The 27,915-nt window shown below is 35.3% G+C and overlaps 1 protein-coding gene across 23 annotated transcripts in view; it reads right to left on the reverse strand.

The window, feature by feature from the left end:
• Erc1 (ELKS/RAB6-interacting/CAST family member 1) overlaps window positions 1-27,915 on the reverse strand; it is a 502,961-nt gene that overhangs the window by 374,540 nt on the left and 100,506 nt on the right. For 13 of the 23 annotated variants that reach the window (XR_005731973.2, XM_040281166.2, XM_040281167.2 and 10 more), the window contains exons 4-7: window positions 17,420-17,494; window positions 11,470-11,625; window positions 9,869-9,961; window positions 6,573-6,740 (exon numbers count right to left, since the gene is read on the reverse strand). Coding sequence is in view for 22 of the 23 variants with exons in the window: in XM_040281166.2 (XP_040137100.2) it covers window positions 6,573-6,740; window positions 9,869-9,961; window positions 11,470-11,625; window positions 17,420-17,494 (492 nt within the window). In the remaining variant the exon portion in view is untranslated. The remainder of the gene's footprint in view (window positions 1-6,572; window positions 6,741-9,868; window positions 9,962-11,469; window positions 11,626-17,419; window positions 17,495-27,915) is intronic. The other 10 variants (XM_021732176.3, XM_021732179.3, XM_078015478.1 and 7 more) reach the window with 2 other exon arrangements.

The following is a 27,915-nucleotide window of genomic DNA, read 5'->3' on the forward strand; positions in this document are numbered from 1 at the left end:
ATTAGGCACTGGGTTGGATCCTCAGCACCATATAAATGTAAAATAAAGATGATGATATATATATCATCATCTTTATATATATATAATCAACAGTCCAAATAAATACATTTTGGGGACATTGTTTTCTGATTTTTAAATAGTATTCCATGTTATACATCTATTATATTTTTTATCTAACACCCTAGTGATAAACACTTAGGCTGCTTTCAATTCCCTGATCCCCTAAACCATGCTGTAGTGAACATCCTTACAATCATGTATCAGTGGGAAAGTTTCTCTAGAAAACCTATTGTGGAGTAGGATTATTGAGTACAACTATGTTACTTATGTTCTTGTTTCCTGAAATCCTCACAAGCACTGGAAGGTATCTCATTTTCTAATTTTTATCAATTTGAGGAATGGAATGTAGTATTTCATTGTCTTTAAAATCTTCATTTTTGTTTATTCATTAGATTGAAGATGTCATGGTATATTTGTTAACCCTTAGGTTTTGTTCTCTGTTAACTGCCTATTCGAACACATTTCCTTCTCCACCTCCCTATTATTCCTTATTATCTTGGGAAGCACTGAAAATTTTTCTCTCCATCAGCCACCCATTTGTGGACTTTGCCAATGGTGTTCCTTCTTGAACAAAAATTCTTAAATTTGAGGGAATTATTTAAGATATCCTATCCAAGATAGTCCTATCCAACATTTTCACTTATTAGCTTTGTAGTATTTTCTCTTTCATATTGAGGCATTAATAAATGTAGAATTCACTGTTTTATATGGCATGAAGTAGATGGCCTACTTTATTCTTCATATGGTATGTCAGTTTTTCAACACTTACTTCACACTAGATAATAATATTCCCTCCATATAAATGTTTCTGATTTCACAATCTCTTCTTTCACTAGTCTACCTGCCCTATCCTATGCCATTACCACTTTGTTCTACAGTGTTGCTTGATATTTTAATAGGAATTGCAAAATACACACACACACACACACACACACACACACACACACACACACATACACTTAGGGAGAACTAATATACTTGCAGTATTATACTATATCTTTTAACATGATATATCTTTCAATTTATGTATTTTTCCTTATATACTGTAGATTCTTGGGCTTCCTTGCTTTTTACTACCTTTTAGAACACCTTGAATATAAAAATGAATACCTATTCCTGTAGGCTTTTTTACTTTATATTCCATAAATTTTCATATTTAGTTCTTTCAGTATCATTTCTAAAATGTATGTATTTCTCTTTGAACCCATAGTCATTTCACTATTATGTTTCAGATTCCAGACTTATCTGGGTTTTGTGTTACAATTCTTTATAAGTGATTTCTCATTTTGCTGCTTTACAAGAGAACATAGTCTATTTGACTTTTGATTCTTGGGAATTTTGAAGTCTCTTTTGTGTACATCATTGATTTTTATGACTGTCCAATAAGTTCTTGAAAATATTGTTTATTCTCTATTTGTTAATGCAAGATTTTATATATACACCTATCAGTCTCAGTTTATCAATGTTTATTGTAATTTTCTAAATTATTGATTCTCTTTGTTTATTTGACCAAATTCTGAAAGGAGCATGTTCAAATGACCAACTGCAACAACAGATGATTCATTTATTTCTCCTTATTGCTTCTTTATATACTTAAACACAATGTTGTTAGATGCATAAATATTCCCAATCATTATATTTTTTATCTATTATTCCTCTAATATAACATTGTTCTGTATATCTTATAACTTACTTGCCTAAAAATATATTTACTATTAAGGTAAATCAGATTAGTAGCAACATATTTTCCCAATATAAAATTTTTTATTTTTTAAGTTTTTTTCTTGGGCTAGGGATTTCAATCCATGGTAGAGCACATACATTTAGCATGTGCAAGGCCATGGGTTTGATTCCCAGCAGCAACCAAAAGAAAAAAAAAAATACTTACTTTATATTTTTAGTTTTGCTGCTTCAGTTTACCTGTTCAATTTATCTGTTTAATTCTTATTAAAAACTAATATTTTACTCTAAGCATTACTCATTTGAATTTACTGCCTCTCCCATTATTCATACTTATTTTAGTCATCTTTTTTTCATAATGTCTATACAGCATCATTATTCTTTCTCCGTATCCCACATTCTTTTCTCTACAAATAGAAAACTGAGTTTTATTCTGCTGATTTAAAACTCATATGCTCCAATTAGATTCTTCTGGTATATTAAGAGCCATGCTTTACACTTATATTTTCTTGTCAATTTCCTAAGTTTAATATTATGTACCTCTTCCCACAAACAAGATATTATCCCATTACCACTGTGAGCATTGCCAACTCATCATTTGGAGTGGTTATAGGAAGTAAGCCTCCCGGATCAAGGAACCTATAGTCTAATAATCTTTATGTCTGTTCAGATAAAGCTCTTTTTTCTAAAGATACGCTGTATCCTCAGATATATAAGGGATGCTGAAAAGAAGGAACACTCAGAAGCTGACCAGTCTACCTACACAAGCAGGCTTAATGTCATGCCTAAGTTACCCCCACAACACCTGTCCCAAACCTCACCCCATAATTCGTCCAAGACCAGCAGTTCTCACAGTAGGGCATTTGAGACAAAACATAGTCACCTGAAAAAGATTCCAAACTCTGTTCTAGTCATGGGACCTAGTTCTCTCTTATTCTAAGCAGCTGTTTCATACAGATACAATCATCAGTCTATTTTATTCACCACTATACTCCCACTGCTTTGAAGAGTCTTCTATTTTTTAGAAGGGTACCTTAAGGATTAACTGAAAAAAACAAATGAAAGTATACACTCTCTACTTGGTACACAGAAAGCACTCAATGTTACAAATAATCAAACATTCTTTTTAACTATGGAAAGCACTCAATGTTACATATAATCAGACATACTTTTTAATTATGGAAAGACTAAGTGACCTCCAAAAATGCCCTCTGGTGCTAAGAAAGCCAGAACTGTATCTTAAAAGGCAGCATACCATGGCATTGGTTTGGGGCTGCAAACAGATCGAATATGTCAAAGAACAGCATCCTAACATCTTAGCTAATATCTGGAAATCCTAGAGCTAGAGCAATTATTTACTTTGTGCTGGATGGTGATCCTGTGTCCCACCAAAGGAAAAAATATGACTTCTTCCTATTGTCTCTATAATAATGCTCATCTTGAATAAACAGAATTTCAAAACACAATTTCCTGGAGAAGAAAAAATGATATCATGCTGAGACAGTAAGGTCAATATTATTTTAGTTTATTGATAAAATTAGCTTTGCATATTGAATTTAGTGAGAGGCTTATAGTATGGCATTAAGATTTAGGAATAAAAAGTGGGCATAAATTGGAAAGTTACTGAGAATATTATTATCAGTATTAAAAGTCCCAGGATTTTTAGTTAGAGTAGCCCCAACAGTAGTATTAAATACCCTGAACTAACAACTACTTCTTCTAATCCTCAATTATAAAAGCAAAATAATACTTACCCTGTCTAACCCACACCATTACTATGAGGAGCAAATAAAATAGAGATAAAATCGAACTGCTATAAAGTGTTTTAAAATATTGTTAACCTACTGAATTTAAGCTTCCTTCCATATTCAGAAAAGAGCTACATAATTCAACACCTTAGCAAGTTGGTAATGTCATTATACTTATTTTTACAGCTGAGGATACACAGTCCTAAAGAGGTAAAGAAACTCATCTATGGTCACAGAGGAATGAACACAGAGGGAGGATGGGCTTTAAGCCCAGGTCTGATTCCAAAGTCCATGCTTTTAACCTGTATTTTACTAAATCCAGAGTATTTCTGTGAAGGTTAACAGATTAAGAGAGATGTTTATAAAATAGGAGCAATTTTGCATTCATTATACACCTAAGGGCCTCAACCCAACTGCCCAGAGTAGGGAAGAGAGTGGGCCAAACAGGTCCTTTCCCATACCACTTTTTTCCTTAAATTTTTTTTTAATTTAAAAAAAGTCCTATGACTCATGTTTTTTTTCATATATAAAATATATATGTATTTTTTAAGTGATTTAGACTGAACCTAGGATAGCTACCAAGGACAAAAATCAACTAAGAGCAAAATACAGAGGGCTGGGGCTGTATCTCAGCCACTGTGTGAGGCACTGGGTTCAATCCTTAGCACCACATAAAAATAAACAAATAAAATAAAGGCATTCTGTCCATCTACAACTACAAAAAAAAATTTTAATATAGAAATACAAAGTAACTTTCAAAATACTGGGATGAACTGCCTTTTATTGGGCTCTAACCTGGGAAATTGCATTGGGAAAAGTGACTCTTATCAAATGTCACTTTTATGTAAATGCTAATAAATAATCATAATACAATCTTAAAATCAACCCAAAATCAAAGAGAAGTTAGCTTTCATACTCTTAAATAGGGATGAAATGGTTATATTTGAGCAGTTGTCCTAATAACTTAACTGGGAGAATCCACTGAGGCTCAGCTTCTCCCACAATAGCTAAAAACAAATATAAAAACCATCCAAAATGACAATAAATACAGTCTTTATTCTCTATGGTACAAGAAACCAATCACAAGCCCATCTGTGTGAGACCTAGCTAATAAGAACATTATTTGAGTTGGGTAGAAAGAGAAGGATGGATTGCCAAGGGGGAAAAGTCATTTATTAGGTTGTGACAAGCTTTTAAATGTTTGCATTATCATTAGCCAACTGCTTCGTTCTCTAGTTTACACACCTGCTGCCTCCAGCCAAAGCCATCTCAGTAGCAAGCCTAAAAGCAGGGACCACCTCTAAGATACTGGCACCCTCTTCTGAGTCTTTTGTAGTACTGCATGTACAAGTTTCTTTTCTTAATAAAACTATAACCTTAATAACTTAATTTTTTGAGAGAGAGAGAGAGAGAGAATTTTTTAGTATTTATTTTTTAGTTTTCGGTGGACACAACATCTTTGTTTGTACGTGGTGCTGAGGATCGAACCCGGGCTGCACGCATGCCAGGCAAGTGCGCTACTGCTTGAGCCACATCCCCAGCCCAATCTTAATAACTTTGTGGGTAATATTTTCCAGGTGATTTTAAATTTCTAATTCTGTGAATAAAGCTAAATTTAGCCCAATAAATACATGAAAAGCATATCTTCAAAACAAATTTATGCCAATAAAAGAAAACCAACTATGTTCTCCTAACAATCATAACAGTTTATATATATATGAGCTGATTTTATTATAAGAATTATAATGATGATGACAATAACTATATATAAACACCATATGATGTGTCTGGTACTAGACATGAATAACTAGCTTAATTTTAAGATCAAATTTAGGAGCTGATACTACTACTCAGTTCATGTTATAAATGTGGCAAGAGAGGCACCATGAAGTTAAGTACACACCTAAGATCATGCACCTAGTAAGCAAGTGGTAAAGATAAAAGTCCAAACTCAAAAAAGATGACTCTAGAGCCTTAACCTTTATTGCACCTTGTGATTTTATACCTAAATCTCTCTCTGAGGTAGAATGGAATTGATAACATGATAAAATGAAATATGATTTTAGAAGAAAAAATGTGAATTATAAGAAAATGTCAACTACATCAACAAGTCTCTCGTTTTCCACAAAGCATGAAACTATATAGACAAAAAAAAAAATACAACATGAAATTGTTTCAGTCCCTTCCCCAAGTCTTTTTTCATTCCTCCATTTTTAAAGATTCTGTTTGTCCAAAACTATGATGCTTTTATTCTTTTTCCTCCACATTCCTTTGTCCATCAAACTATGCCCTTATTTATCTATTGTCTGGTTGTTTTTTAAAAAAATTAATCTACATTATATGCTTTATTTTTCTTTTATACAGAACTACTCCCTATTCCTACCTAAATTATATCTACTTCACTGAGATCTTTTTAAAATATTTTAATTAAGACAGTATCCAAATAAGAACACCAATTCCTTGTCTTTGATCCTTGAAAATACAACAGATGAGAATTTCCCTGGGATTACTTACTCCTCCCTGAAGTGAGGGCCAATAGATGAGATAATCTAAGATTTCTGAAAACACTAACTTTATTTTCAAGCAGGATATACATGAAAAGACACTGTCTAATGATCTATAGTTCAAAACTACATCTATTTAGAACATTTACAGATTCTACAACTTGCCTACATAAAACTATTCATAATATTAAACTTAAGGATGTTTTGCATATAATCCAAACACAGGATAACTAACCTCATTGACACTCATGACAATTTACAATGGATGAGAATTAAGGCTTCTAATGCAATTATTTTTCTTATAAGTATCCTTTCATTTGAATATCTAGAATATACTTCAAAGTACAAACTTGTTAAAAGTCTAAAATATTAAAAATTGTAAATAAATAGCACAGTTTTAATTTGTTAGAGCTAAGAACAAAGTGGAACAAGGTGGTTAGATTTTAGTACAATAAATGATCATACTGCTGAAGAATAAATTGTAACATTATTCATATTTTCCAAATCTAAACATTAAAAAATAGCACTTTTGAAAAGATGTCAAGGTATCAATTCCACATGCATCCCAGAGTCTCTTTACCTCGGTCTGCAGGATGGCAGCTCTTTGTTCCTTAGCAGTCAAGGACTCCTTCAGCACCTCAATGTGTTGTTTACTGTCTGAGAACTGGTTTGTGAGCGTTTCTAGCTTTGTCTGTAGGGCGAGTAGTTCTGTGTCTTTTCTGGACAGCTCCTGTTTCACCTGGCCAATCTGGGAAAAAAAAAAAAACACTCTAAGGAAAAAAAAAAAAAAAGACCTCTCATCTTGACCTCTGACAAATCTAAATCACAAGATATAAAACTAAGACAGAAGCCTGGGGTGTAGCTCAATGGTAGAGCACCTCCGTAGCAGGCACAAAACCCTGATTCATTTCTCAGCACAGTAGGTAGGTAGGTAGGTAGGTAGGTGGTAAATAAATAAATAAATAAATAAATAAATAAATAAGACACAACATATTCATCTCCTTTCCATTATCTTATGTTGGAATCCCACCACCACCTCCACATCCCCTAAAAATGAAGCTTATTCAACAAAGAGGGAAATTTCCACTTTTCATTTGTTGTCTTCTAAATATTCTTTGAAACCCTTTAGTAAAGAAATGGAAAAAAATTTCCAACTCAATTAGATAACTATAAGATAGCCGTATACACCTAAACTACACTGTTCTAAAAAAGTAGTTTCCATTTTATTAAGTCAGATCTCTCTAGAATGTAATAGATCAAACGTTAGATTAATGTACATATATAACAGAAGGAAAAAAGAAACCTCCTGATACTACTATTTAAATTCAAAAGGTAGTGCTGCATCTCTATTTTTTGTTAAGTTTTATTCTCATTCTCAAACAAGTTTCATAAAAGCCTTATCTTAAAAACTGTTTTTTTCAGTGCTACAAGTTATTACAGACATGTGTTTTTTTAAATTGTATAATTTTTGTTATGTGTATAAAACTTGACAAAAAAGATTCTATCTATAAAGTTCTATCACCTACAATATGTCATATCATCAAAACGGATAAAAGTTAATGCATTAAATCTCTCTGTAAAAACCTACATGTGTAATTTAAAGTTTGTTACTCTGAAAGGGTAATCCATAAATCAACTAATGCCATTCATTATCTCATAAAAATCTCTCTTAACTACAAAATACTTTCTTTCAAACATTTCCTCTATATCTCTATTGTTTCTAAGAATTTTTTAAAGTCTTTTATTCTAAATATAAACCAAATAAACAGAAATTAGATCTGCTTTTATATTAAGTCTACCACCCAGCAAGGTACTAAAAGACATTGTTGAAAGTATAAATTAAACAAAAAGTCATTAATTTCATTATCACTGATTAAATGAAAAGTCCTTTTCTTTTTCTTTCTTTTTTCTTTCTAGTAGTACGGGGGACTAAAATCAAGGGTGCACTGCCACTTAACTACATTCCCAGGCCCTTTTTATTTTGAGATGGGGTCTCATTAAGTTGTTACGGTTGACCTCAAACTTGTGATCCTCCTGCCTTAGCCTCCCAAGTAGCAGGTATTAAAGGCATGAGCCATTGCATCCCACAAGTCCTTTATCTTAAAAAAAAAAACTAAATACTAGAGTATTTTATTGTAATAATCTCAGGTAAAAGGGGTAAAGCTTTTAAAAACAATTTCCCAAAAGGAAATAAATTTTACCAGAAAATTTTAAGAAATACTACAAATAAATTTCTAATTTAGACTTCCATTTTAAGAAAAAAAAGCATTTTTCTCACATGAAATCTGTTTACTAATAAAGTTATGCATTCATACAATATTTCTGTATGCTTATTATAGGCCAAGTACTTGTAGATACTGATGATATATCTATCACTTTATCAACAAATAATTCACATTACTATTATCCCATCCCTAACACACAGATTGCACTAAAAATGCATCTGTTTTATAAATGAATATTCAGAAGAAATGCTTAAAGTGTTACTACTTCCTTAGTAAAGAACTATGGCCTAAAGGTTATTCAAATTTCCAGCTACTTCCAATCATAGGATCAAAAATAAATATAAAATCTCAGTTTCCTCATCATCTGCATTATTGAATAAGCTTCACATATAGTTATACTGACAGGAAAGACTGAAAAAGGAAAGAAAATATTTTAAACAAAATTTAGAAGCACAAATTTTCCTTAAAGACTCAGAAGAGGAGAGAATATTATAAACAAAAAGCAAATAATAAAAAGTCACAAGCACAAGACTTTGCAGTCAGCCACATGTTAGGCTGAGAGAGCTATGTCTTTGAGCAATTACTCTGCCTCTTTAAGTTTTGGTTTCCTAACTTGTAACAGGAAGAAATTATACCAATGTCACTTTATTGTTTAGGGATTCAATAAAATAATGTATGAAATCCATTTAGCCTAACATTACACAAAAATGAATAATAGTAGCTAAAAAAATAAAGGAAATAATAGATTATCTTCTCCTCTAGACATGGTCAAGCCATTAGCCAAATTAGACTCTTTCAAAAAAAACAAAGTTTGCTTTTTATCAATACTATAAAGTGGTTCATAAACAGCAAACATACCAAATTAGCACAAGATTTTTTCTATTCTGCATTATAGTCTTAGCCAACACCCTGACTCTTAAAAACTGTCTTTTCCTAGGCATCATTCTGTTTTCTTGGTTTCCTCATCTATAAATTGGGATTGATAAATTCAGGTTATAAAGAGCTTACAATAAATTAGTATTAGCTATTTTATTATTATTTATTATGTTTTGAAATGAAATATTAAATTCATTAAAGAGAAGGTTGAACTAGATTTAGATACTTGAAATGTCACACACGAATTCAAATTTACTGATAACTCTAAATAAGCTAATTATTTTCTATCCATCTGCCCTAAAGAAAATAACATTTGCTGCAGAATCACTTAATGAGAATTTAAAGGCAATGTCTACATAAGAGGTATTCTACGTGAGAATTTCAAATTCAAATGAACTCTAGGTGATGGGCCTAAAACATCTGTAATTCCTGCATGTAAGAAGAAAAAAGACCACCATTTATATAAATCAACAAGTATCTAGTAATAATGGCTTGGGGGGAAAAAAACAAGCTTTGAAATACCTTCCATAGAAGAATAAAAGCAACAATAAAGAACCATGTTATAGGGCTTCCAGAAAACACAGGGCTCAGTGCATATAAAGTGGCATCTGGGTCAAACTAGTGAACAGGAGTCAGTTAAAGAACAAAGCAGGCTGGTTAGTGCTAGTGGTAGGTAAAGTTGCCAACCAGAGAGAATGAAAGTGTAAGCCACCCATAAGCCAGAACTGGCAGGGTCCCACTGTGGGATCACTGCACACAAAGAGGTAAATCTTACGGCAAAGACCTCAGCCTGAAGACCAGCTGCTCTCTTTTTCAGCTCCTCCCCTTGAGCCTCTTTCGAACTTAGTTCCTCCTTCAGTTGCTCTACCTGTCACGACATTGTTATTCTTTTTCACTCATGTGTCAAGTTAGGTCATCTTATTAACTACTTTTGAGCCAGAACGGCCACTGGAAATAACAATGACTCATGTACACAATTAAATCTGTTCCCCTAATTCCCTCTTCAAAGGAACATAGAAGGTTTCTCAGTTTTCACAGGATTGTGTGTGGTTTTTTTCAGTTTTGTTTTGTTTTTTAATAAACTGTCGTGTGCTATCAACAAATGGAAAGCATAAACATACAGACTTTATTGCAGTGTATTTTGTGGTCAAGGGGTGAAAAACCCAAACTAATAGAAGGCTGGATATGTGAATTTTTAAGTTCTAAAATTAACATAAAATTGCCAGATGTCATTGATAATAGATTCTTTTTTTTTTGGGGGGGGGGGGGTACCAAGGATTGAACTCAGGGACACTCAACCACTGAGCCACATCCCCAGCCCTATTTTGCATCTTATTTAGAGACAAGGTCACACTGAGCTGTTTAATGCCTCACCATTGCTAAGGCTTGCTTTGAACTTGTGATCCTTCCTGCCTCAGCCTCCCAAGCCACTGGGATTACAGGCATGCGCCATCACGTCCAGCTGATAATAGATTCTTAATAGTAAGGAAATATTTTAAAGACATATAAGGCAGGTGTGGGTACTACAACAAAAAACCAGAAATGCAGGAGGAAGTTACCATGGTGTTATCTCTTACACTACTGTGAATGTTTCAGTTTTCAATTCTTGGATATCCATTTGGGTAATACAGTCGAGAAATACTGTCAAATTAAAATTTTACTACCATTACAATTGTAATTTTTAATTAAACCACAACAAAACTGATACCTATAATAAATTAAATCTTTCAATTTGTCTAAAAAGTTTATCAACTCAAACTAAATGACTTTGGATATAAGGAAGAAATAATGTGACTGATTTTAAAATACATGCTGTCAAGTAAGTCTCCATGGTATCTATCTTATTACACTATGCCTGAAATGGACATGGGAAGCAAAAAACCTGGGAGCAAACTGACCTTCTCCAAGGGATACAGCACAGAGCTTTCCTATATTTAAAGGGGAAACACAGTTTCATTTAACCCATTTCAGGAAGGAGAAAAAAAAAAAAAAAAAAAGCTGGATTCAGCCTCTTGGGATTTTGACTTAAAATATTTCACAAGAGGTAGAGAACTGGATGTCTCATATAATGAAGAAAAACACATCTGGATATAATACTACTAAATCACCTCAAAAGTACTTATAGATAGGATAAGTTAAATTATAAAAATATAGACTTTGTCTCATACAAGTACTTTTCTTTTAAATAAAAGCTTATAATAACTGTATGATATCAGGAATTTTGACCTTACTTCTGGGAAAATTCCATTTAAAAGAATGCTTCCCCAATGTCTGATAAAACAATAAAGTAGATCTTTATCATTACTAAAGAAGTAAAAATATGCATCAATCTTTCACATCATTCCTATGAACTATAGTAGTATTATACACCATTACCTTGTTTTTCATAAATTTAGAATGGCTGCGATACACCTCCATTTGCTTCATTTCTTCCTCCCGTTCTTCAGTACTCAAAGCCCCATTTGATTTCAGCATCTGAATTTCCTCTTCCAGGTCCCGGAGCCCACGCTCCATAGAGGAAATTTTTGAATCCTGAGGAGAACAGAAGAGTCAAACATTAGAGTATTCACAAAAACTCAGAGAAACTAAATAAACAGGTCTTTTTAAATGTTAAAATTAATAAAGATAAATAAATATACAAAAAATGCTGCCAGATTTGGGACTTGCTTCTAAAATACCTCCTTTATAGTCATCTGAGTGAGGGGAGGAGGACTCTCATATCCACAAAAAGATTTTCTGTATCTCTTCCTCTAGTTCTAGATCCTTTTGATCAAAATTAAGATCACTAAAGAAGTAGAAGCAATGGAGAAATGGTTAAAGTTTCTTTGCACTTTATGAGTTAACAAATTTCTGGTGTGTGGGGGCAGTAAAGGCTTTTCTAGTTCCAGTAGTTTATCATTTTACTTAGCAACCCCTATAAGGCATAGTTCCCCCCAAAGAGGGAGAAGGAGTAAGAAGGTTTCAAAGATTTATAATAATGCATGTAACTGTATATGTGTAGTAAAAATTTTATAACATTCTGTTTCAGAAAAATAAAGGTATGATTATATTAACAAGTGCTTTTTATAATATTAGCAATCTTATTCTCTACTCTATACATTTGAAATACTTAATAATTTTTTAAAAACTGGGCACATTAGCACATCTCTATAATGCCAGTTACTCAAGAAGGCTGAGACAAAAGGATCACTTCAGCCTTAGAGTTCAGGGCCAGCTGGGCCACATAGCAAGAATTTTGTCTCAAAAATAAATAATACAAAATACATGTATGAAGATGTGAGAAGGAAAACAAAAAGAATAGTGTTACCCTAGATTAGGGAGAGAGAAGTGATGGGAGGGGAGGGGAGGGGTTGGGGACATAGGAAGGATAGTAGAATGAAACAGACATTATTATTACTATATGTATATATGTGAATGCATGACCAATGTGATTCTGCAACCTGTATACTCAGAAAAATTAGATATTATATTCCATCTGATTCAAATGTATGATATGTCAAGGTCATTGTACTGTCATGTGTAACTAATTAAAACAAATTTTAAAATAAAATTATTTCTATGAAAAATAAGTAAATAAGTAAATAAAAATCCCTGTTCTTGTAAATAATCATCCTTACCACAAATATCACCTTCTAGTATTAGATCCCTCTATATTCAATTTCTTGATTTTGTTTTTCACAGTATCTAATTTATCCCCAGATTACTGATACATCAATTACATGAAAATTCCTGCATGGAATGAATAGTTTCACATTTGCTGTTGCACACATTTATTTGCCTAAGAAATAGAGGCCATAAAGGGTCTAAATTAAGTACAGTTTATTTTACTTAAGGCTTTAGAAAAAAAAACTTTGAAATTAATTTCCTTTCCCATTTACCTCAAGGATTTCTTAGTTGGCTTTCCTTGCCATCTTAATTCCTAGAGCATGAAGATCAAATAGTTTAAGGATCTGTCATGAGACAACTACAGCTAGTTATTTTCAGGTTTAGGGACAAGAGGAAGGAAAAAGTGCCCTTGTATCACTTTAAAAATATATATCCGAAAAAAATCATCTAGTCAAAATTTGTATTTTGTTCAAAATTAAATGTATTGAAAACAACACACTTAAACAACAATTCAACTTCAACCAGGATTATGGTTTATTCATTTAAAAACAGTCAGCCTCATGCCATCTCCCAAGCCATAAGAGTACTACTTTAATTGCAGTATCTGAAATTCTCTTTTGGAAGCTTACTATAAATTTTTCCGTAAGTATCAGGCTACAATTCCCTAAAAATGACTAAAATACTATCCATGTGCATGTGACTAAAAGAAAGTGAAATGTAGGTTTCCACTGGGGGTTAAAAAAGAGAACCAACTTGAGAGAGAGAGAGAGAGAGAGAGAGAGAGAGAGAGAGAGAGAGAGAGAGGGAGGGAGGGAGGGAGGGAGGGAGGGAGAGGGGGAGAGGGAAGGAGGGAGGGGGGAGAGAGGAAGGGAGGGGCAGGCAGGCACTTTTCTAGCAAAACTAGGGCTCCACAAAAGACAACAGAGCCCTAGGTTAAGAAATCCAGCTTTGCACATCACATGGCAAATCCTACCTGTACAAAGCCTCTACATGGCCCTGGCCAAAACACCTTATCCATCCTCTCCCCTAACCTCCCAAAACAATGACAGAAAGGCAGCTCTTGACCAAATCAGCACCCTGGCTACCAAAGCATGCATCATAAAAGCTACTTCCCAGAAAGAAATTGCAGCTCTAAAAATTATGAGGCAGACACTGGCTATCCAGAAAAAGAATCTGCCAAGCTGTTGTCTGAAATCAGATGAGAAAAGTAATGCCTAATACTCAAATGGTACCAAGTCTGGATTTATTTGAGGGTAGTTACTCCAAACAGATTTCTCACTCCTAGAATGTGTAATAACTAAACAAATATTTTTGCCTTCCCATGCTCTATTTCCCTGGCCCTGGCTCATCATTGATCAAACAACACTACTGGGCCTGATGAAATACTCTACTTCTTGCAAAATTCCCCAGGACCTCAACTTTCAAAGGTTGTCTCCCTGTTCCAAGTAAAATCTGGCTTTCCCAAAGGATATAATTTCCCTAAACTCTCTCCAATAATCTCTCTGCTCCACAAAGGGCCTGGGTAAAGGGTTAGCATTCTCTTGGCTCCATCATGCTGTTTCCTTCATATGCAGGTCCCTTTTCACTCCATCCTCCTCACACTGCCATCTAGGGACTTCTCAAACACTCCCGTGGATTTATGAAGTCTTTGGCACAAGTTCACAGCCTTTCCTTTAATTGCCACTGTTGTCAAACATCACCCTAGGATTTCAATGTAAGAAATCCTTGAGAGCCACAACTTCAATAACCTCATCTTCCAGTCCATTTTAGCTATAAGTTTACAGGACCATACACTGGATCCAATCCCATCATCACTCAGCCCTCTCTTCCCAGGCCTGACACACCCTTGCCCTGGATATTTATTGTCTTCAACCTCACTTCCCTAACATTCACATTTTCTCCAAACTGTGAGTTCATGTGAATCTTCTTTCTTCCATATATAGGGTATAGTCCAGGACTTCTTATCACCCTCAATTCATTTGCATCCCAATCATTCTGCTCTATCTACCCAGTGAAACTCAGACCCTAGGGCAATACAGTAATTCTTCCTTGACCCTCTACTAGTGAAGGAAAAAGAAAGAAAAAAAAAGAAAAAGAAAAAGGTAGAGAAATAAAACGAGGCAGAAAATAGGAAGGGGGCAGAGAAATAAAGGAGGAAAGGAAGAAAGCGGGTAGACAAGGGATAATAAAGGAAAAAGAAGAAGAAGAGAAAACCATACTCCCTTGATGATTACTGAGTTATTTCACTGTGGATCATTCTTTCTCCTATTTCCCCAAAGACTATCCCAGGTCTTCATAATTCTCCCAAGCTCATGCCGCATTCTCAGGAACTCAGCTATTTTGGTTATGAGTTCAGCATAACATACACTTGACCCCTTTGGTCCACCAGAATCTCTTGTATCTCAACACAAGGTTAACACACTTAAAACAGACTCACTGCTAACTAATACAATTACATTTCCCTGTTTTGTCAAAATATGAGTAAAAGAACAATTATGTAAATAGGTACATTCATGTTTTGTTCTTAGGTATCAACAGGGATCAGGAAACAACATGCAAAATAAATGTGTGGTGAATGTGAATAAGGTAAAACCATGCAATTAAACCATTCTAAAGGCTCTTACAGGATTGTATTCAAGACTGCTAATTATAATAACTATCCCAGAAATCACTCATTTGAAGTGGTAAACCATTTCACCATTCAGAATAAAGATATAGGCAGCTGGGGTATGGCTCAGCGGTAGAGCACTTGCCTCCCATGTGTGAGGCACTGGTTTCGATCCTCAGTACCACATACAAAATACATGTATGAAGATGTGTGGTGTCAACATACCTTGTATACAAACAGAGATATGATAAATTGTAGTATGAAGGTGTATTAAGAATTGTAATGCAAAAATAATAAGAGCTCATTATAATAGCATAATTTGGCATGAACATACTTTATATTCAGAGTTATGAAAAATGGTGGTGTAAATGGATAATTATGAATGTAATGCACTCCACTGTTGTCATGTCTGTAAGAAATACATTTAAAAAAATATATTGTGTCCATGTATAACTAAAAAATATTTTTTAAAAAATATTTAGTTTATATTATATATAATATAAACAAAGTTTTAAGAGGAAATTGTCCAAATTATGAGAACAATTCTTATAACTGTATTTGAGAAGTATCTATTTACATAAAATTATTCATATACCAGTATCTAAGTATTCTTATTGAATCAAAGTCCACAAGCAAAACACAATCTGGAGCTTTTTGAGGGATACAAACAACTTAAAGGGGAGGGAGATAAATCCCTATATTAAAACCTTCATAAAACAGAACACAGTTAATATCAGCAGAAACAGATAATACAGATTATATGTTTACTATGCGCAAGGTCCTATTCAAAGTGTTTTACATGTTTTAACTAATTTAAATCTTAAAACAATCCACTGGATTAGACTCTTATCACCATTTATCAATAAAGAAATTAAAGTCAGATGGGGTGGTGCACATCTGTAATACCAACTACTCTGGAAATTGAGACAGGAGAATTACAAATTCAAGCCCAGCCTGGGCAACTCAAAATAAAAAATAAAATGTACTGGGGTTGTAGCTCAGGAGTAAAAGCACTTACCTAGCATGTGTAAGGCCCTAGTTTCACTCCACACATATGAGTGAGTAAGTGAGTGAGTGAGTGAGTGAGAGAGAGAGAGAGAGAGAGAGAGAGAGAGCGAGAGAGAGAGAGAGAGAGAGAAACTGAGGCATAGAGGCTAAGTGCTCCATAGCACACAACTATTACACTTAGATTTGAATTCAGGGAGTTTAACTCAGAAAGCAAGCTCCCAGTCACCATTCTGTATGGCCTAAAGTCTGTGAATTATTTATTTGTTTAAAGCAGAGTTTTTAACACTTTAGAACACTGGGGGTCTACCAAACCCATTCACAGAATCTGCAGGATCAAAACTATTTCTGTGGTAATGTTTGACTTTTCCACCACGTTAACAATTGCACTAAAGGTATAAAAGCAACAGTGAGCAAAACTGTTAGTGCCTTAGCACAAATCAAGGCAATGGCACAAAAGCACTCTGTGAATCATTATATTCTTCAGTGGCAAACATTCACAGAAAAAAAAATTAAAAAGAAACAACATTTTATAAGAATGTTCTTGGTTAAGCAGTAAAAAAAAAAGTGCTTTTAATAAATCTCAACCCTCAAGTATGCACCTTTTTCATATTTCATGTGACAAAACAGGGGCAGGCATGAAGCACTTCTGCTGTATAATGAAATATGACAGTTGTCCCTAGCAATAGGACTTATGGTTGTCCTGAGTTGTGAGCTGAACTGGGTACTTTTTTCATGGAACACAATTTTTACTTCAAGGAATGACTGAGAATTTGTGGTTACTGAAACTCACTATTTGGCAGGCATTTTCTTTAAAAAGAAGATGTGAGCCTGTCACATTAAGGGAGGTATTGGGTCTTGAGCCAATCAAAAATTTAGAGAACAGTTGATGTGAAGGCAAAAGAAAAAATTTTTTGGTCTGATTTGAATTATGGCCTACAACTGAAAGAAAATTGGAATTATTCTAAGACATTATTTTATTAAGTCTTAAAATGTCCTATCAATCTCACAGGTGAGTGAAATATTATTAGCAACTATTTTCTAAGACTCACACTTGAAACCATGACTGATAAGATTCTTTATGAGATTTATTAGGCTCTTACTTACCTTCATCTCAATAACAGTTTGCAGAGCCTTGGTCTTGGCAGAATCAGGAGCATTTTCAAACCTCCGGTGTATCTCCTATATAAGAGAAGCAAAGGAGAGTGAGTGCCCTCCTCCCCACTATGGTCTTTTTAAAAGGGAAGCGAGGGGCAGGTGTATGTAAAAGATAATTACTCTAACCTTGTCAGTATCTGCCTTATTTCTGAAAGACCAATCCTTGATCAGGGAATCCAGACTACGTTCAGTCTAATCCAATCATGAAGCCACAGAAGAATATCTGACCCTGAACATTTGGTTATTTAAAATTGGTCACACCCCACATAAAGATAAATAAATAAAATAAAGATATTGTGTCCAACTTCAACTAAAAAGTATTTTTTAAAAGTGGGGGGGGGGAGCTGGAGTTGTGGCTCACTGGTAGAGTGCTCACCTCGCACATGTGGGGCCCTGGGTTCGATCCTCAGCGCCACATAAAGATAAATAAATAAAATAAAGGTATTGTGTCCAACTACAACTATAAAAAATATTTATAAAAAATAAAAATAAAAATAAAATTGGTCACACCAATGCCAGTTCCTACAATAGCTGAAACTATAGCAGATTACCAGGGTGGTATGTCTATCTTTCACTTGACTCTAAGACCTATAATCAGAACTCCAAATGATCCAAAAATTAGAAAAGTTCCCTTTCTTACAGGAGAAAATGAAAGCTATTTCAAACAGTCTGCACTGCACAAAGTATTGAAAATATCTGGGTTGACAACATCCTTTCCTTAGTATTCAGCCTCAGAGTTAACAACTACCTGGGTATCTAATGATGAAAATCTCTTGGGTGGGGCTATAGGTAGAAAGAAAAAGATAAGACTGTTGAACATGTTTCCTAAATAGTTCAGGTTTAGAAAATGTCAGAAAAACACAGATCTTTTTTTAACCTCAGCATTTATCTCCCCCAACCCACAAGGCTTTGCTTTTCCCAGCCCTGACCCAAAACCTATAGAGTTCAGGACTGGAAGGAAGATGTAAATGTCTTCAAGGGTCACTCTGAAGTTACCAGACCACCTGAGGCATTTCCCTTGTCAGATTCTGTGAATGTCTCTGAGTTAAAGGGTCAACATTTCCTAAGTATCCAGGGCAACCTCTAGTGACCCCAGGGAATACAGAGATGAATAGTCTCATCTGAATTAAGCATAATAAAAAGGATGGATAATATTTTAGTTATACATTTCACCTAATTTATTCATTCTTTCTTGAGTAGAAAGAATGGTTTGAGAAATCAAAGTATAACTTCTGGGGCTGAGATTGTGGCTCAGTGGTAGAAAAAAAAAATGAAACACTTTAGAACACTGGGGATCTCCTAAACCCTCGTCTAGCATGTCCAAGGCCCTGGGTTTGATCCTCAGTGCACATAAAAATAAATAAATAAAATAAAAATATTCTGTCCAACTAAAAAATAAATATATATAAATACATATAATTATTTATATATGTGTGTATATTTTATATATATATATATATATGTATATCTGCAACTTTACTGAGTTACCTTTTCTTAAAAAAAAACTGTCTTAATGAACTCACAGAAGTCCTAAATTATAAACAGTCAACAGATTAAACACCAGTAATTCCTAAACACCTACACGTCTCTTCTGCCTGCTAACACTATACCCCAAATCTTACATGTTTGAGCATTCCCTAACCTGGAAAACTGAAATCCAAAACTTTTGAGTGAAAACAGTAATGCTCAAGTTTCAAGTTCAGAGCATTTATGATTTTAGATTTTCATATTAGAGGTACTCAATTGATGAAGTCTATTATGAATGTGCCAAAATCTGAAAAACTCCAAAATCTAAAAAACTTTTGATCCCAAGCATTTAAGGGATAATCAACCTGTATTAACAGACCCCACCCCTTCTACTATCCCTTTCCCTAATTCCAGTCCTAAATAATTAACTAAGTATCCCACTTACAAGTTTAACAAACATTTTAAACACTTTTTACATGCCCAAGACTAAATTGATGATACCTCCAAAGCTGCTCCAGTTGCTTTGGCCTAAAACCTGAGTCTTATTCATGTCTTCCATTCTCTCTCAAGTCATCAAGAAACCTATCTAGTTAACTCTGTCTTGAAAACATTGCAAAAATCTAAGAATTTCTTGCCATTTTCACTGCTACTATAACAATGATCCACTTTATGCTTTGAGTAGCCCTTGCTGCTCTGCCACTGTAACTTATTTTTAAAAGGACACATTTTCTTTCTCTCTTCTCCCCCAATTCAAACCCACCCAATCTCAGCAGAAACAGAATTACCTTTCTTCCCCATCCTCAGCGGAGTTATCTGTCATTGAGCACACACTCACCACAGGATCAAATTAACTTAGACTTTGGGGACAGCACCAGAAGATCTCAGAAATGACTAGCTCCCAGATTAACAAGTGAACTACAACTCTGAAAGAACACATATGTAGCCTTCGAATCACCTATTTAAAACCCCCTGTTCCCTGATGGGCAGAATCACAACCTCCATGACAAGGAGTCCCCTGTGCTTCTTCTTTGCTAGAAAAGTAATCAAACAACTTTTTCCTTTTTCTCAAAACCATGTCCTCATTATTAGATTGGTACGGGGGACAAATACCAAGTTTCTGACAACACTACCAACCAGCATGTTACTTTAAAAAAACAAAAACAAAAACTTTTAATCAACCTCCTCCTCCTGAGCTTGTCCTCCACTGCAATAATATTCTAAACAGAGAACTTTTTAAACATAAATTTGACCTTGTTACTCCTGTGCTCAAAACCTTGTCTTGGCTCCCCATTACGACTTAAAGTAGAGCCAAAGTCTTCTTGGTAGCTTATAAAATCTCATGCCTTATCAATCTTCCCTAATTACTATGCTTCAGTCACAAAGGACTCCTTGCTGCTCCTCAAATATGCTGGGCATGCTACAGTTCCCCTGAGACCTTTGCACAGGCTGCCTGAACTCTTTTTTCACACAACTGCAAAGGATAAACTTCATCTTCTCCTAGTCATGGCTCAAATGTTTCTTCTACATTATTAGGTTTATTAACTGTGATGATACTAAAACAAACTAAAATGAAGACCCCCTCTGAAATTAAGGGCAACTTCCTGATAACTTTTTTCCTGCATGCCATATTTTCTCATACTGAGAATAAAGCCTAAAAGACTGCCCCCCATCCTCCACCACTGAGATCCCAAGTCCAGAGAAGGAACTCATGAAGTTAAGAGACTAGGAACTACTTCTCTGCTCTGGCCTGTCTAGCACAGGCTAACTTAAATCTGCATATCTATTTCCTTCCTTCTGTCCTAGTTTGCTGCCTCTTATAAAAAGTGTAAGACTGGAAGACACCGCACCACACGACACAGATCACGGAAGAGGTTCCACTTTATTATAAAAGGTTGTGTGTTTATATAGGTCTAAGGAGAGGTAGCAGGGCTGAGGTAGATAACAGGTCGCCCGTTTATTGGCAAGCTCTTCCATATGTCAGTTCCGGAGCCCAAGAAGTTAATTCTAATTGGGGCTAAGGCTTCCCACCAGCAGGGTTTGAACATTGGGGGGGGGGGGTGCGCCAGTGAAAGAAAAAAAAAAGGAGAAGGTCGTTAGGCGCCATGTTGGGGTTTTTCTCTGGAGTGCTGCCACCATTATATGTTTTCCCAACAAAAAGCTTTCCTGATCCTTCAATTTTCTGAAGATGGAAATTTGAAACATAAAATTTCTTCTATCTTCCTTCTATCTTCCTTCAAAGCTGGCTTGAATAAAACCTGTTTTCCTACCAATCTGACTCCAAATATTTGCCTCCCCTCTACTATGGATTTTTTTTCCCTTTTTTGTTCCTGCAGACTTCCAAACACCCAAAATAATCTGTAACACCATGAAAGGACTCAAACATTTGTCATGTCAATAGTGAACATATTTTTTTAAAATAACTACAATTCATATGTGAAAACTGATAAGAAGAAAACATCCACAGTACTATAAGGGAATAGGAATTCTGACCAAGTCTACAAGTCTTTTAACATTTCCTCAGGAATACTTGAGAGCTGAAGAACGAATGAAGTTAGAGTACAATTGTAAAAGGAGATAGAAAAACTCACAGATATTCTCAACCAACTAAAATGCAGAAAATGATGGGGCTGGGGTTGTGGCTCAGTGGTAGAACACTCGCCTAGCATGTGCAAGGCCCTGGGTTCAATCCTCAGCACTACATAATAAATAAAAGTATCGTGTCCAACTACAACTAAACAATAAATATTTTTAAAAAATAATAAAATGTAGAAAATGACAAGTGGAAGGTGAAAAGTTGAAACTGCCTGCATGGTTCCCATATACCACTGGAAAATCTTCATGAACACCAATGTATACAAACACCCCAGCCTGAAGACTGATGGGTCTACATCAACTACCATTCCTTCCTCCTCTCCTGTTCACTCTTTTCTCTTTAATTGATTATATAATATTTCATACATATAAGATCCCTTCATGATAATCATCCTAATCTGGCTTCTTTTCCTACTCCTCCATTGAAACAACCCATCATATCTGAACTGCTAAATCTAACAAACACATTTCTGTCCCAGCCTTCCTAGAACTCTCAGAAACATCCAAAGTAATGGCTCATTCCCACCTAGATATTTTATTTCTCTTGACTATCATGGTACCACACTCCCCTGATTTTTGTTGTTATTGTTGTTACCAGGGATCGAACCTAGGAGTACTCAACCACTGAGCCACATCAACAGCCCTTTTTATTTTTTTATTTTGGGACCAGGGTCTAAGTAGCTTTGGGCCTTGCTATGTTGCTAAGGCTGTTTTTTTGTTTGTTTGTTTGTTTGTTTTGAGAGAGAGAGGGAATTTTTTAATATTAATTTTTTAGTTTTTGGTGGACACAACATCTTTATTTTATTTATACGTGGTGCTGAAGATCGAACCCAGTGTCCCGCATATGCCAGGCTATCGCGTTACAGCTTGAGGCACATCCCCAGCCCTAAGGCTGGTTTTGAACTCATGATCCTCCTACCTCAGCCTCCCAAACTGCTGGGATTATAAGTGTGTTCCACAGGCCTGGCCTCCCCTGATTTTCTTTCTTTTTCCAATTGCTCCCTCTCTGTTTTCTTTGTAGGTTCTTCCTTCTGAATTACACCTCCAAGTCCTAGGTACTCAGGACACTAAGGTGGGAGAATCACTTCAGCCTAGGAATTCAAGACCACTCAGGCAGCCTGGGCAACATAGCAAGACCGTGGCTAAAAATAAATAAATAAATATTTGTTCAAAAATTTTTTAATATCTTTATTTTGTTTTATTTATTTTTATGTGCTGCTGAGGATCGAACACAGTGCTTCACATGTGTGAGGCAAGCGCTCTGCCACTGAGCCACAACTCCAGCCCAAATTTTAAAATTAGACCTCCATGTTATGTAGCAGTCCAAACCCTATACTTCTTCAAATAAACTCTGAGCTGTACTAGTTGGCTTTAAATATAATGGAGATGCTGCTGGTAAGTATCTAGGCCTACCCTCTGCTCTGATTTCAAGAGTCACATCTCACTGCACATTTCACAGCTCCAGTTAGATGACTAATAAGTAACTCAATTTTTTTTTTCCTAAATGCTGATTTTCTCACTCTTCCCTAGCCCTTCATTTGAGGAGATGTGTCTTTACCGTCTCATTAAAACAATATTGCCATCCCAGTGGCTAAAGCAGAACACAGAATCTCCTTTCCCTCCTTCCAATCTTCATTTCCCACAACCCATTCAACAGTAGATCCTAATTGTTTTATCTCCAAAATCTTCAATCTATCCATTTCTAATCTAGTTTAAGCTTAAATTACTACACAGACTCTACTGAGTTCTCTCCCATTTCTTTTATCCATTCTCAAGATAGCACTGGTGTGATCTTGGCAAAATAGGAAAGAACACCGTGGTACTAATCTGCTTCAAATCCTTCAATGAACTTCCAACTATACTTCTCACTCTGCAAGATCAGCACAATCTGACTATAATGGGAGTTAACAGACTGGCCCTTCTGTCATAGACTATTAGAAAATTACACAATATGCATGAATCAACTGTTTTCAGACACTGGACAACAAGCAATTTGAGAATATGATAATTTGAGAGAAGAGACATAAGGTGATGGCCTATGGGGCATGATGTAACATGTGGGGCATGCTGCATCAGAAAGGAGGAAACCTAACTTGATGTAGGGCATGCAACATGTGGGGCATGTTGCATCAGAAAAGAGGAAACCTAAATTGCTACCTGCTTCCCGGTCCTGGGGCCATATGTGGCTAAGACAGCGCCTAGAGATCAGCCAGAAGGTGTTGCTTGGGGTGAGGAAAAATTAGACCACCTCCAGGATAGGCTCAGAACTCTCCCCACCCTGCTGACCTTTATCCTGATTGGCTCCTGTACATTATATTAGCTGTGTGTGTTTTCTCAATAAATTGAGATCCTGCTTTGACTGGTCTCCCTGACACATCTGATTGTCCTCCAGTGAGGGAGGGTTGGGTGCAGGCAGCCAGACGACCCTTTCCTTTCTGGGTTCCACCTGGTCGGGGTGTGTTCTACCCAAACTCTCCTGCAGGTCAGGAAGGAAGGGGGGATGGGGCTAAAAACTCTGACAATGGCCCAGACTTGCTGTCTAATACATGACACAAGGAAAGAAAGCTCAGAGACCTTAAGACAAACCAGCAAGTAAGACTTCTAAAAGCAGTGGAAATTTATAGAGCAAAATAACACCAAGAAGAAAGCTCACCAGAAAAGCACTAGTATTTAATCTGGTGGGGTCCCCTTGAGTCTGGCCAAATACAAAGCTCTGCATTCCCAGAAGACTCCACAAGGTCATATGAAGAACTACAGAAAGAACAACTCTCTGGGAGCTGAGTTGAGCAACTGCCTGAACTGTCACAAAAAAATTCAAGTTCCAAAGAGCCAAAGTGGAGTGAACACAGTGACATTCAGCAGAGATACCAGAAAGGTCAAGCCTTAGGAGTAGAGCTAAGTTATCTCCAGAGGGAAGTCTATTCTAAACCAGCCCTAACAGAGTTTAAAAGCAAGTCTTGAAAAGAACACAAGTAAATTAACTCTTGCAAGGCAAAACTTCATTAAGGGAGACAAAAGAATCAAAGCATTTAAAAACAATTCATCTAAAATATCTGTACTATAATAACAGAAAATTACACAATATATATAAAGATTACTAAACATATAAAGCAGGAAAATATGGCTTAAAATCAAGAGACAAGTCATTCGACTGAAATAAACACAGAAATCACAAATATGATAAAATTATCATTCAAGCTAATAAGCTAAGAAATGGTTGAACCACATGAGGAAAATGGGGAATTAAAAGGAAATTTGAAAGAAATTTAAAGCACATTTTTGAGAAATGGACCAAACTAAGACACACTATCTAGGGATGGTACTTAGGAATGATAGTAATTTGTTAATGGAATATAACTACTGTAATGTTAGGGATACATACGTAATGTGTATAATAAAAATCAAAGGTATGGCTGCTACAAAAAGCCAGGATTGTGATTACTTTTAGAAGAAAGGGACAGAGTTCTGACTGGGATAATGTACCTGAGCAGCTTTCAGGTAGCTGTTAAAGTTCTCTTTCTAGACCTGGGTGGTGGTTACAAGGCAGATGACTTTATAATTTATTCAACTATAACATATGTTTTATACTATTTTCTGTATGTTGTCTTTTTAAGTTTTTAATAATCTCTTGAAACCATCTGCTTATCTTCCATCTCAACACCTAACATATCAGTTCAGAAGATAATAAACTCCCACATGCATTTAAAAAAACTAGCCAGCTTTCAGTTTGTCTACACTGAATCTAATTTCCATTCTGTAAACAAGGTGATAGACTGGTTACATAGTAGATACTTTCTCTTGTTTGTTTTTATGTGGTGCTAAGGATGGAACCCAGGGCCACACACATGCTATAAGGCAAGCACTCTGTCCCTGAGCTACAGCCCCAGCCAATACTTAATAATAAAATGAGTATGAACTTTTTAAATATATACACAAAAATAAAATAGACCCTCTAATTTTAATCTTCATATATTAATAAAACTCTATAACCTACACTTTGACATTTCTTATTTGGTAGTTCTATACACACTTGAAAATATTAAAACTGCACAACTTTGAAATACCTTATAATTGAAATTTTTACCTGGTTTTATGACCTTTCCTCTTCCCCATTACCTAATTCCAAACAGGTAAATTCAAAATGCTCTACTTTAAGGGGAAACTAAGTTCAACTATAAATTCTGCAAGCATATAAGGAAAATGAAAAGAAAACAGAAACCATTTGAATAAAAATATCTGTCTGCATATAGTAAGGAACTAGTAAACATTTTAAACCATTCACAGGCATAAAGCTTTCCTAGTGCGACATGTGAAAACCCATCACTCATAGCAACCTTCTATTCAGAGGCCTGCACATTAAAGCTCACTATGAACACAACTTATTGTCAGTGAGGTCATAAATACACTGTCCTCCTAAGTACATCAACCCTCTGACTCATGCACTGTTAATAATGAAAAGAGATTCTGGTAATAGAAGTGAATGTACTATTCAAACTAGTGTAAAAAGAATATACCATTTGTTCACTTCATTTTGCTCCTACTAGCCTGAAATTTTTCATTCAAAACAATAAAGAACTTCAAAGTAGGGGTAGAATTATCTGGACCTTGTCACATTGTCAACTGTGGTAGACAGAAGAAAATGTGTTTACTTTCTCAAGAATAATAAGTAATCTAGAGTTAGAACACAAGTTAGGAACCAAATTTCATACTTCTCGTTTTCTTTAGCAGGCTTTGTTTTTTGGTACTGAGGATTAAAGCCAGGAGCACTTTACCACTGAGCCACATTCCCAGCCCTTTTTATTTTGAGACAAGGTCTCACCAAATTGCCCAGCCTGGCCTTAAATTTGCAATCCTCCCACCTCAGCCACCCAAATCACTGGGATTACAGGCATGTGCCACTGCACCAGCAGTAGTTATTTCTTTCTTGAAAGTAAGCCAATATTTAATTTTACATCTGTATGAAAGGAACATTTGTAATGGAAAAGCAGTATTTAGGTCTGAAATTTCTTTTGCTCAAATTTTAGATTTTAGCCTTCCACACTCTAGTCAAGGGTAGAAGTACCAAATGTATGTGTAAAGCCCTTTCAGTGATTGACTCCTCCACATGTGTTCTGGGTTTGCTCTATTAACAATACAGAGGAGATAAAAACAAAGAAAGGGAAGCTAAATGGGAACCACTTTTTCAGCATCTTCATGAGCCAACGATGAGTAGCATAGTACTTTAACCTTTTGCCTCCATTAACTTCATTATTCTGGGAAATCATACCTTTTTGCCAAAATAGAAAAGAAATGCCAATGGCACCACAAAACAGAGGAGGAATAATAGCATGAATAAATGTAGCATTCAACTATTCTCACTTCAAAAATCACTACAAAAGATGGCAGCAGTCGAGCTCAGCGGCACATGCCTATAATCCAGCAGCTCAGGAGGGTGAGGCAGGAGGATTGCAAATTCAAAACCAGCTTCAGCAAAAAAAAAAAAAAAAAAAAAAGAGGCATTAAGCAACTCAGCTGAGACCCTATGTATAAATAAAATACAAAATAGGGCTGGGATGCTCAGAGGTCAAGTGCCTCTGAGTTCAATCTCTGATAAACCCCCCCTCACATAAAAAGATCAAACTAACTTAGGGACTCCCTTTTCTTTTTTAATTACACCTATTCATTGTCAAAATATTTTACCTATTGCTTTTCTCTATATAATCACTATTTTTCCCTCAGTCTCCCCTGTTTATACCTTCCAGCAGCAAGTAAAATAGAAAGGCATTCCTCAAATGTTCTAGTTATATTCAGAATTCCTAACCTAGAACCTACTCAAACATGAAACTTTTAACCTTAAACATTCTATAAACTCTAACAAGAAAGCAGTTATACTAACAAGGTTTGTTGATTAAAATATTATATTAACAAAAAAAACTAGCAGAATGCAATAATAGTTTTAAATAAATCTGTATTTTACCCATCACAAGAATTACCTACATTTTTAAGAACTGGAGCATAAAAAATAGGTTTTAAATATATTATTGAATTGGCCTAAAGACAATACCTTTAGATGTGAATACAGATTAAAGATCAAAACATTCCATACCAATTTGGATATTCTCTGCCAACAGACTAAGAACCAAAGTTTAGATCTCAAACTTGGTGTGTCAACAGAATCACCTACAAAGCTTGTTAAAACTCTATTTCTGGGCTGGGGTTGTGGCTCAGTGGTGGAGCACTTGCACGTGTGGGGCACTGGGTTCAATCCTCAGCATTACATACAAGTAAATAAATAAAATAAAGGTGATATATATATTTCTAAGCCCTACCACTAACCAAATCTGACTTGTAATTCAGCATTTGTCCAATAGATGGCACCACGCTTTTACCAATCAAAGGAAAGGTGC

The sequence above is a fragment of the Ictidomys tridecemlineatus genome, chromosome 6 (genome assembly GCF_052094955.1).
Source record: "Ictidomys tridecemlineatus isolate mIctTri1 chromosome 6, mIctTri1.hap1, whole genome shotgun sequence".
NCBI classification, from domain to species: domain Eukaryota; kingdom Metazoa; phylum Chordata; class Mammalia; order Rodentia; family Sciuridae; genus Ictidomys; species Ictidomys tridecemlineatus.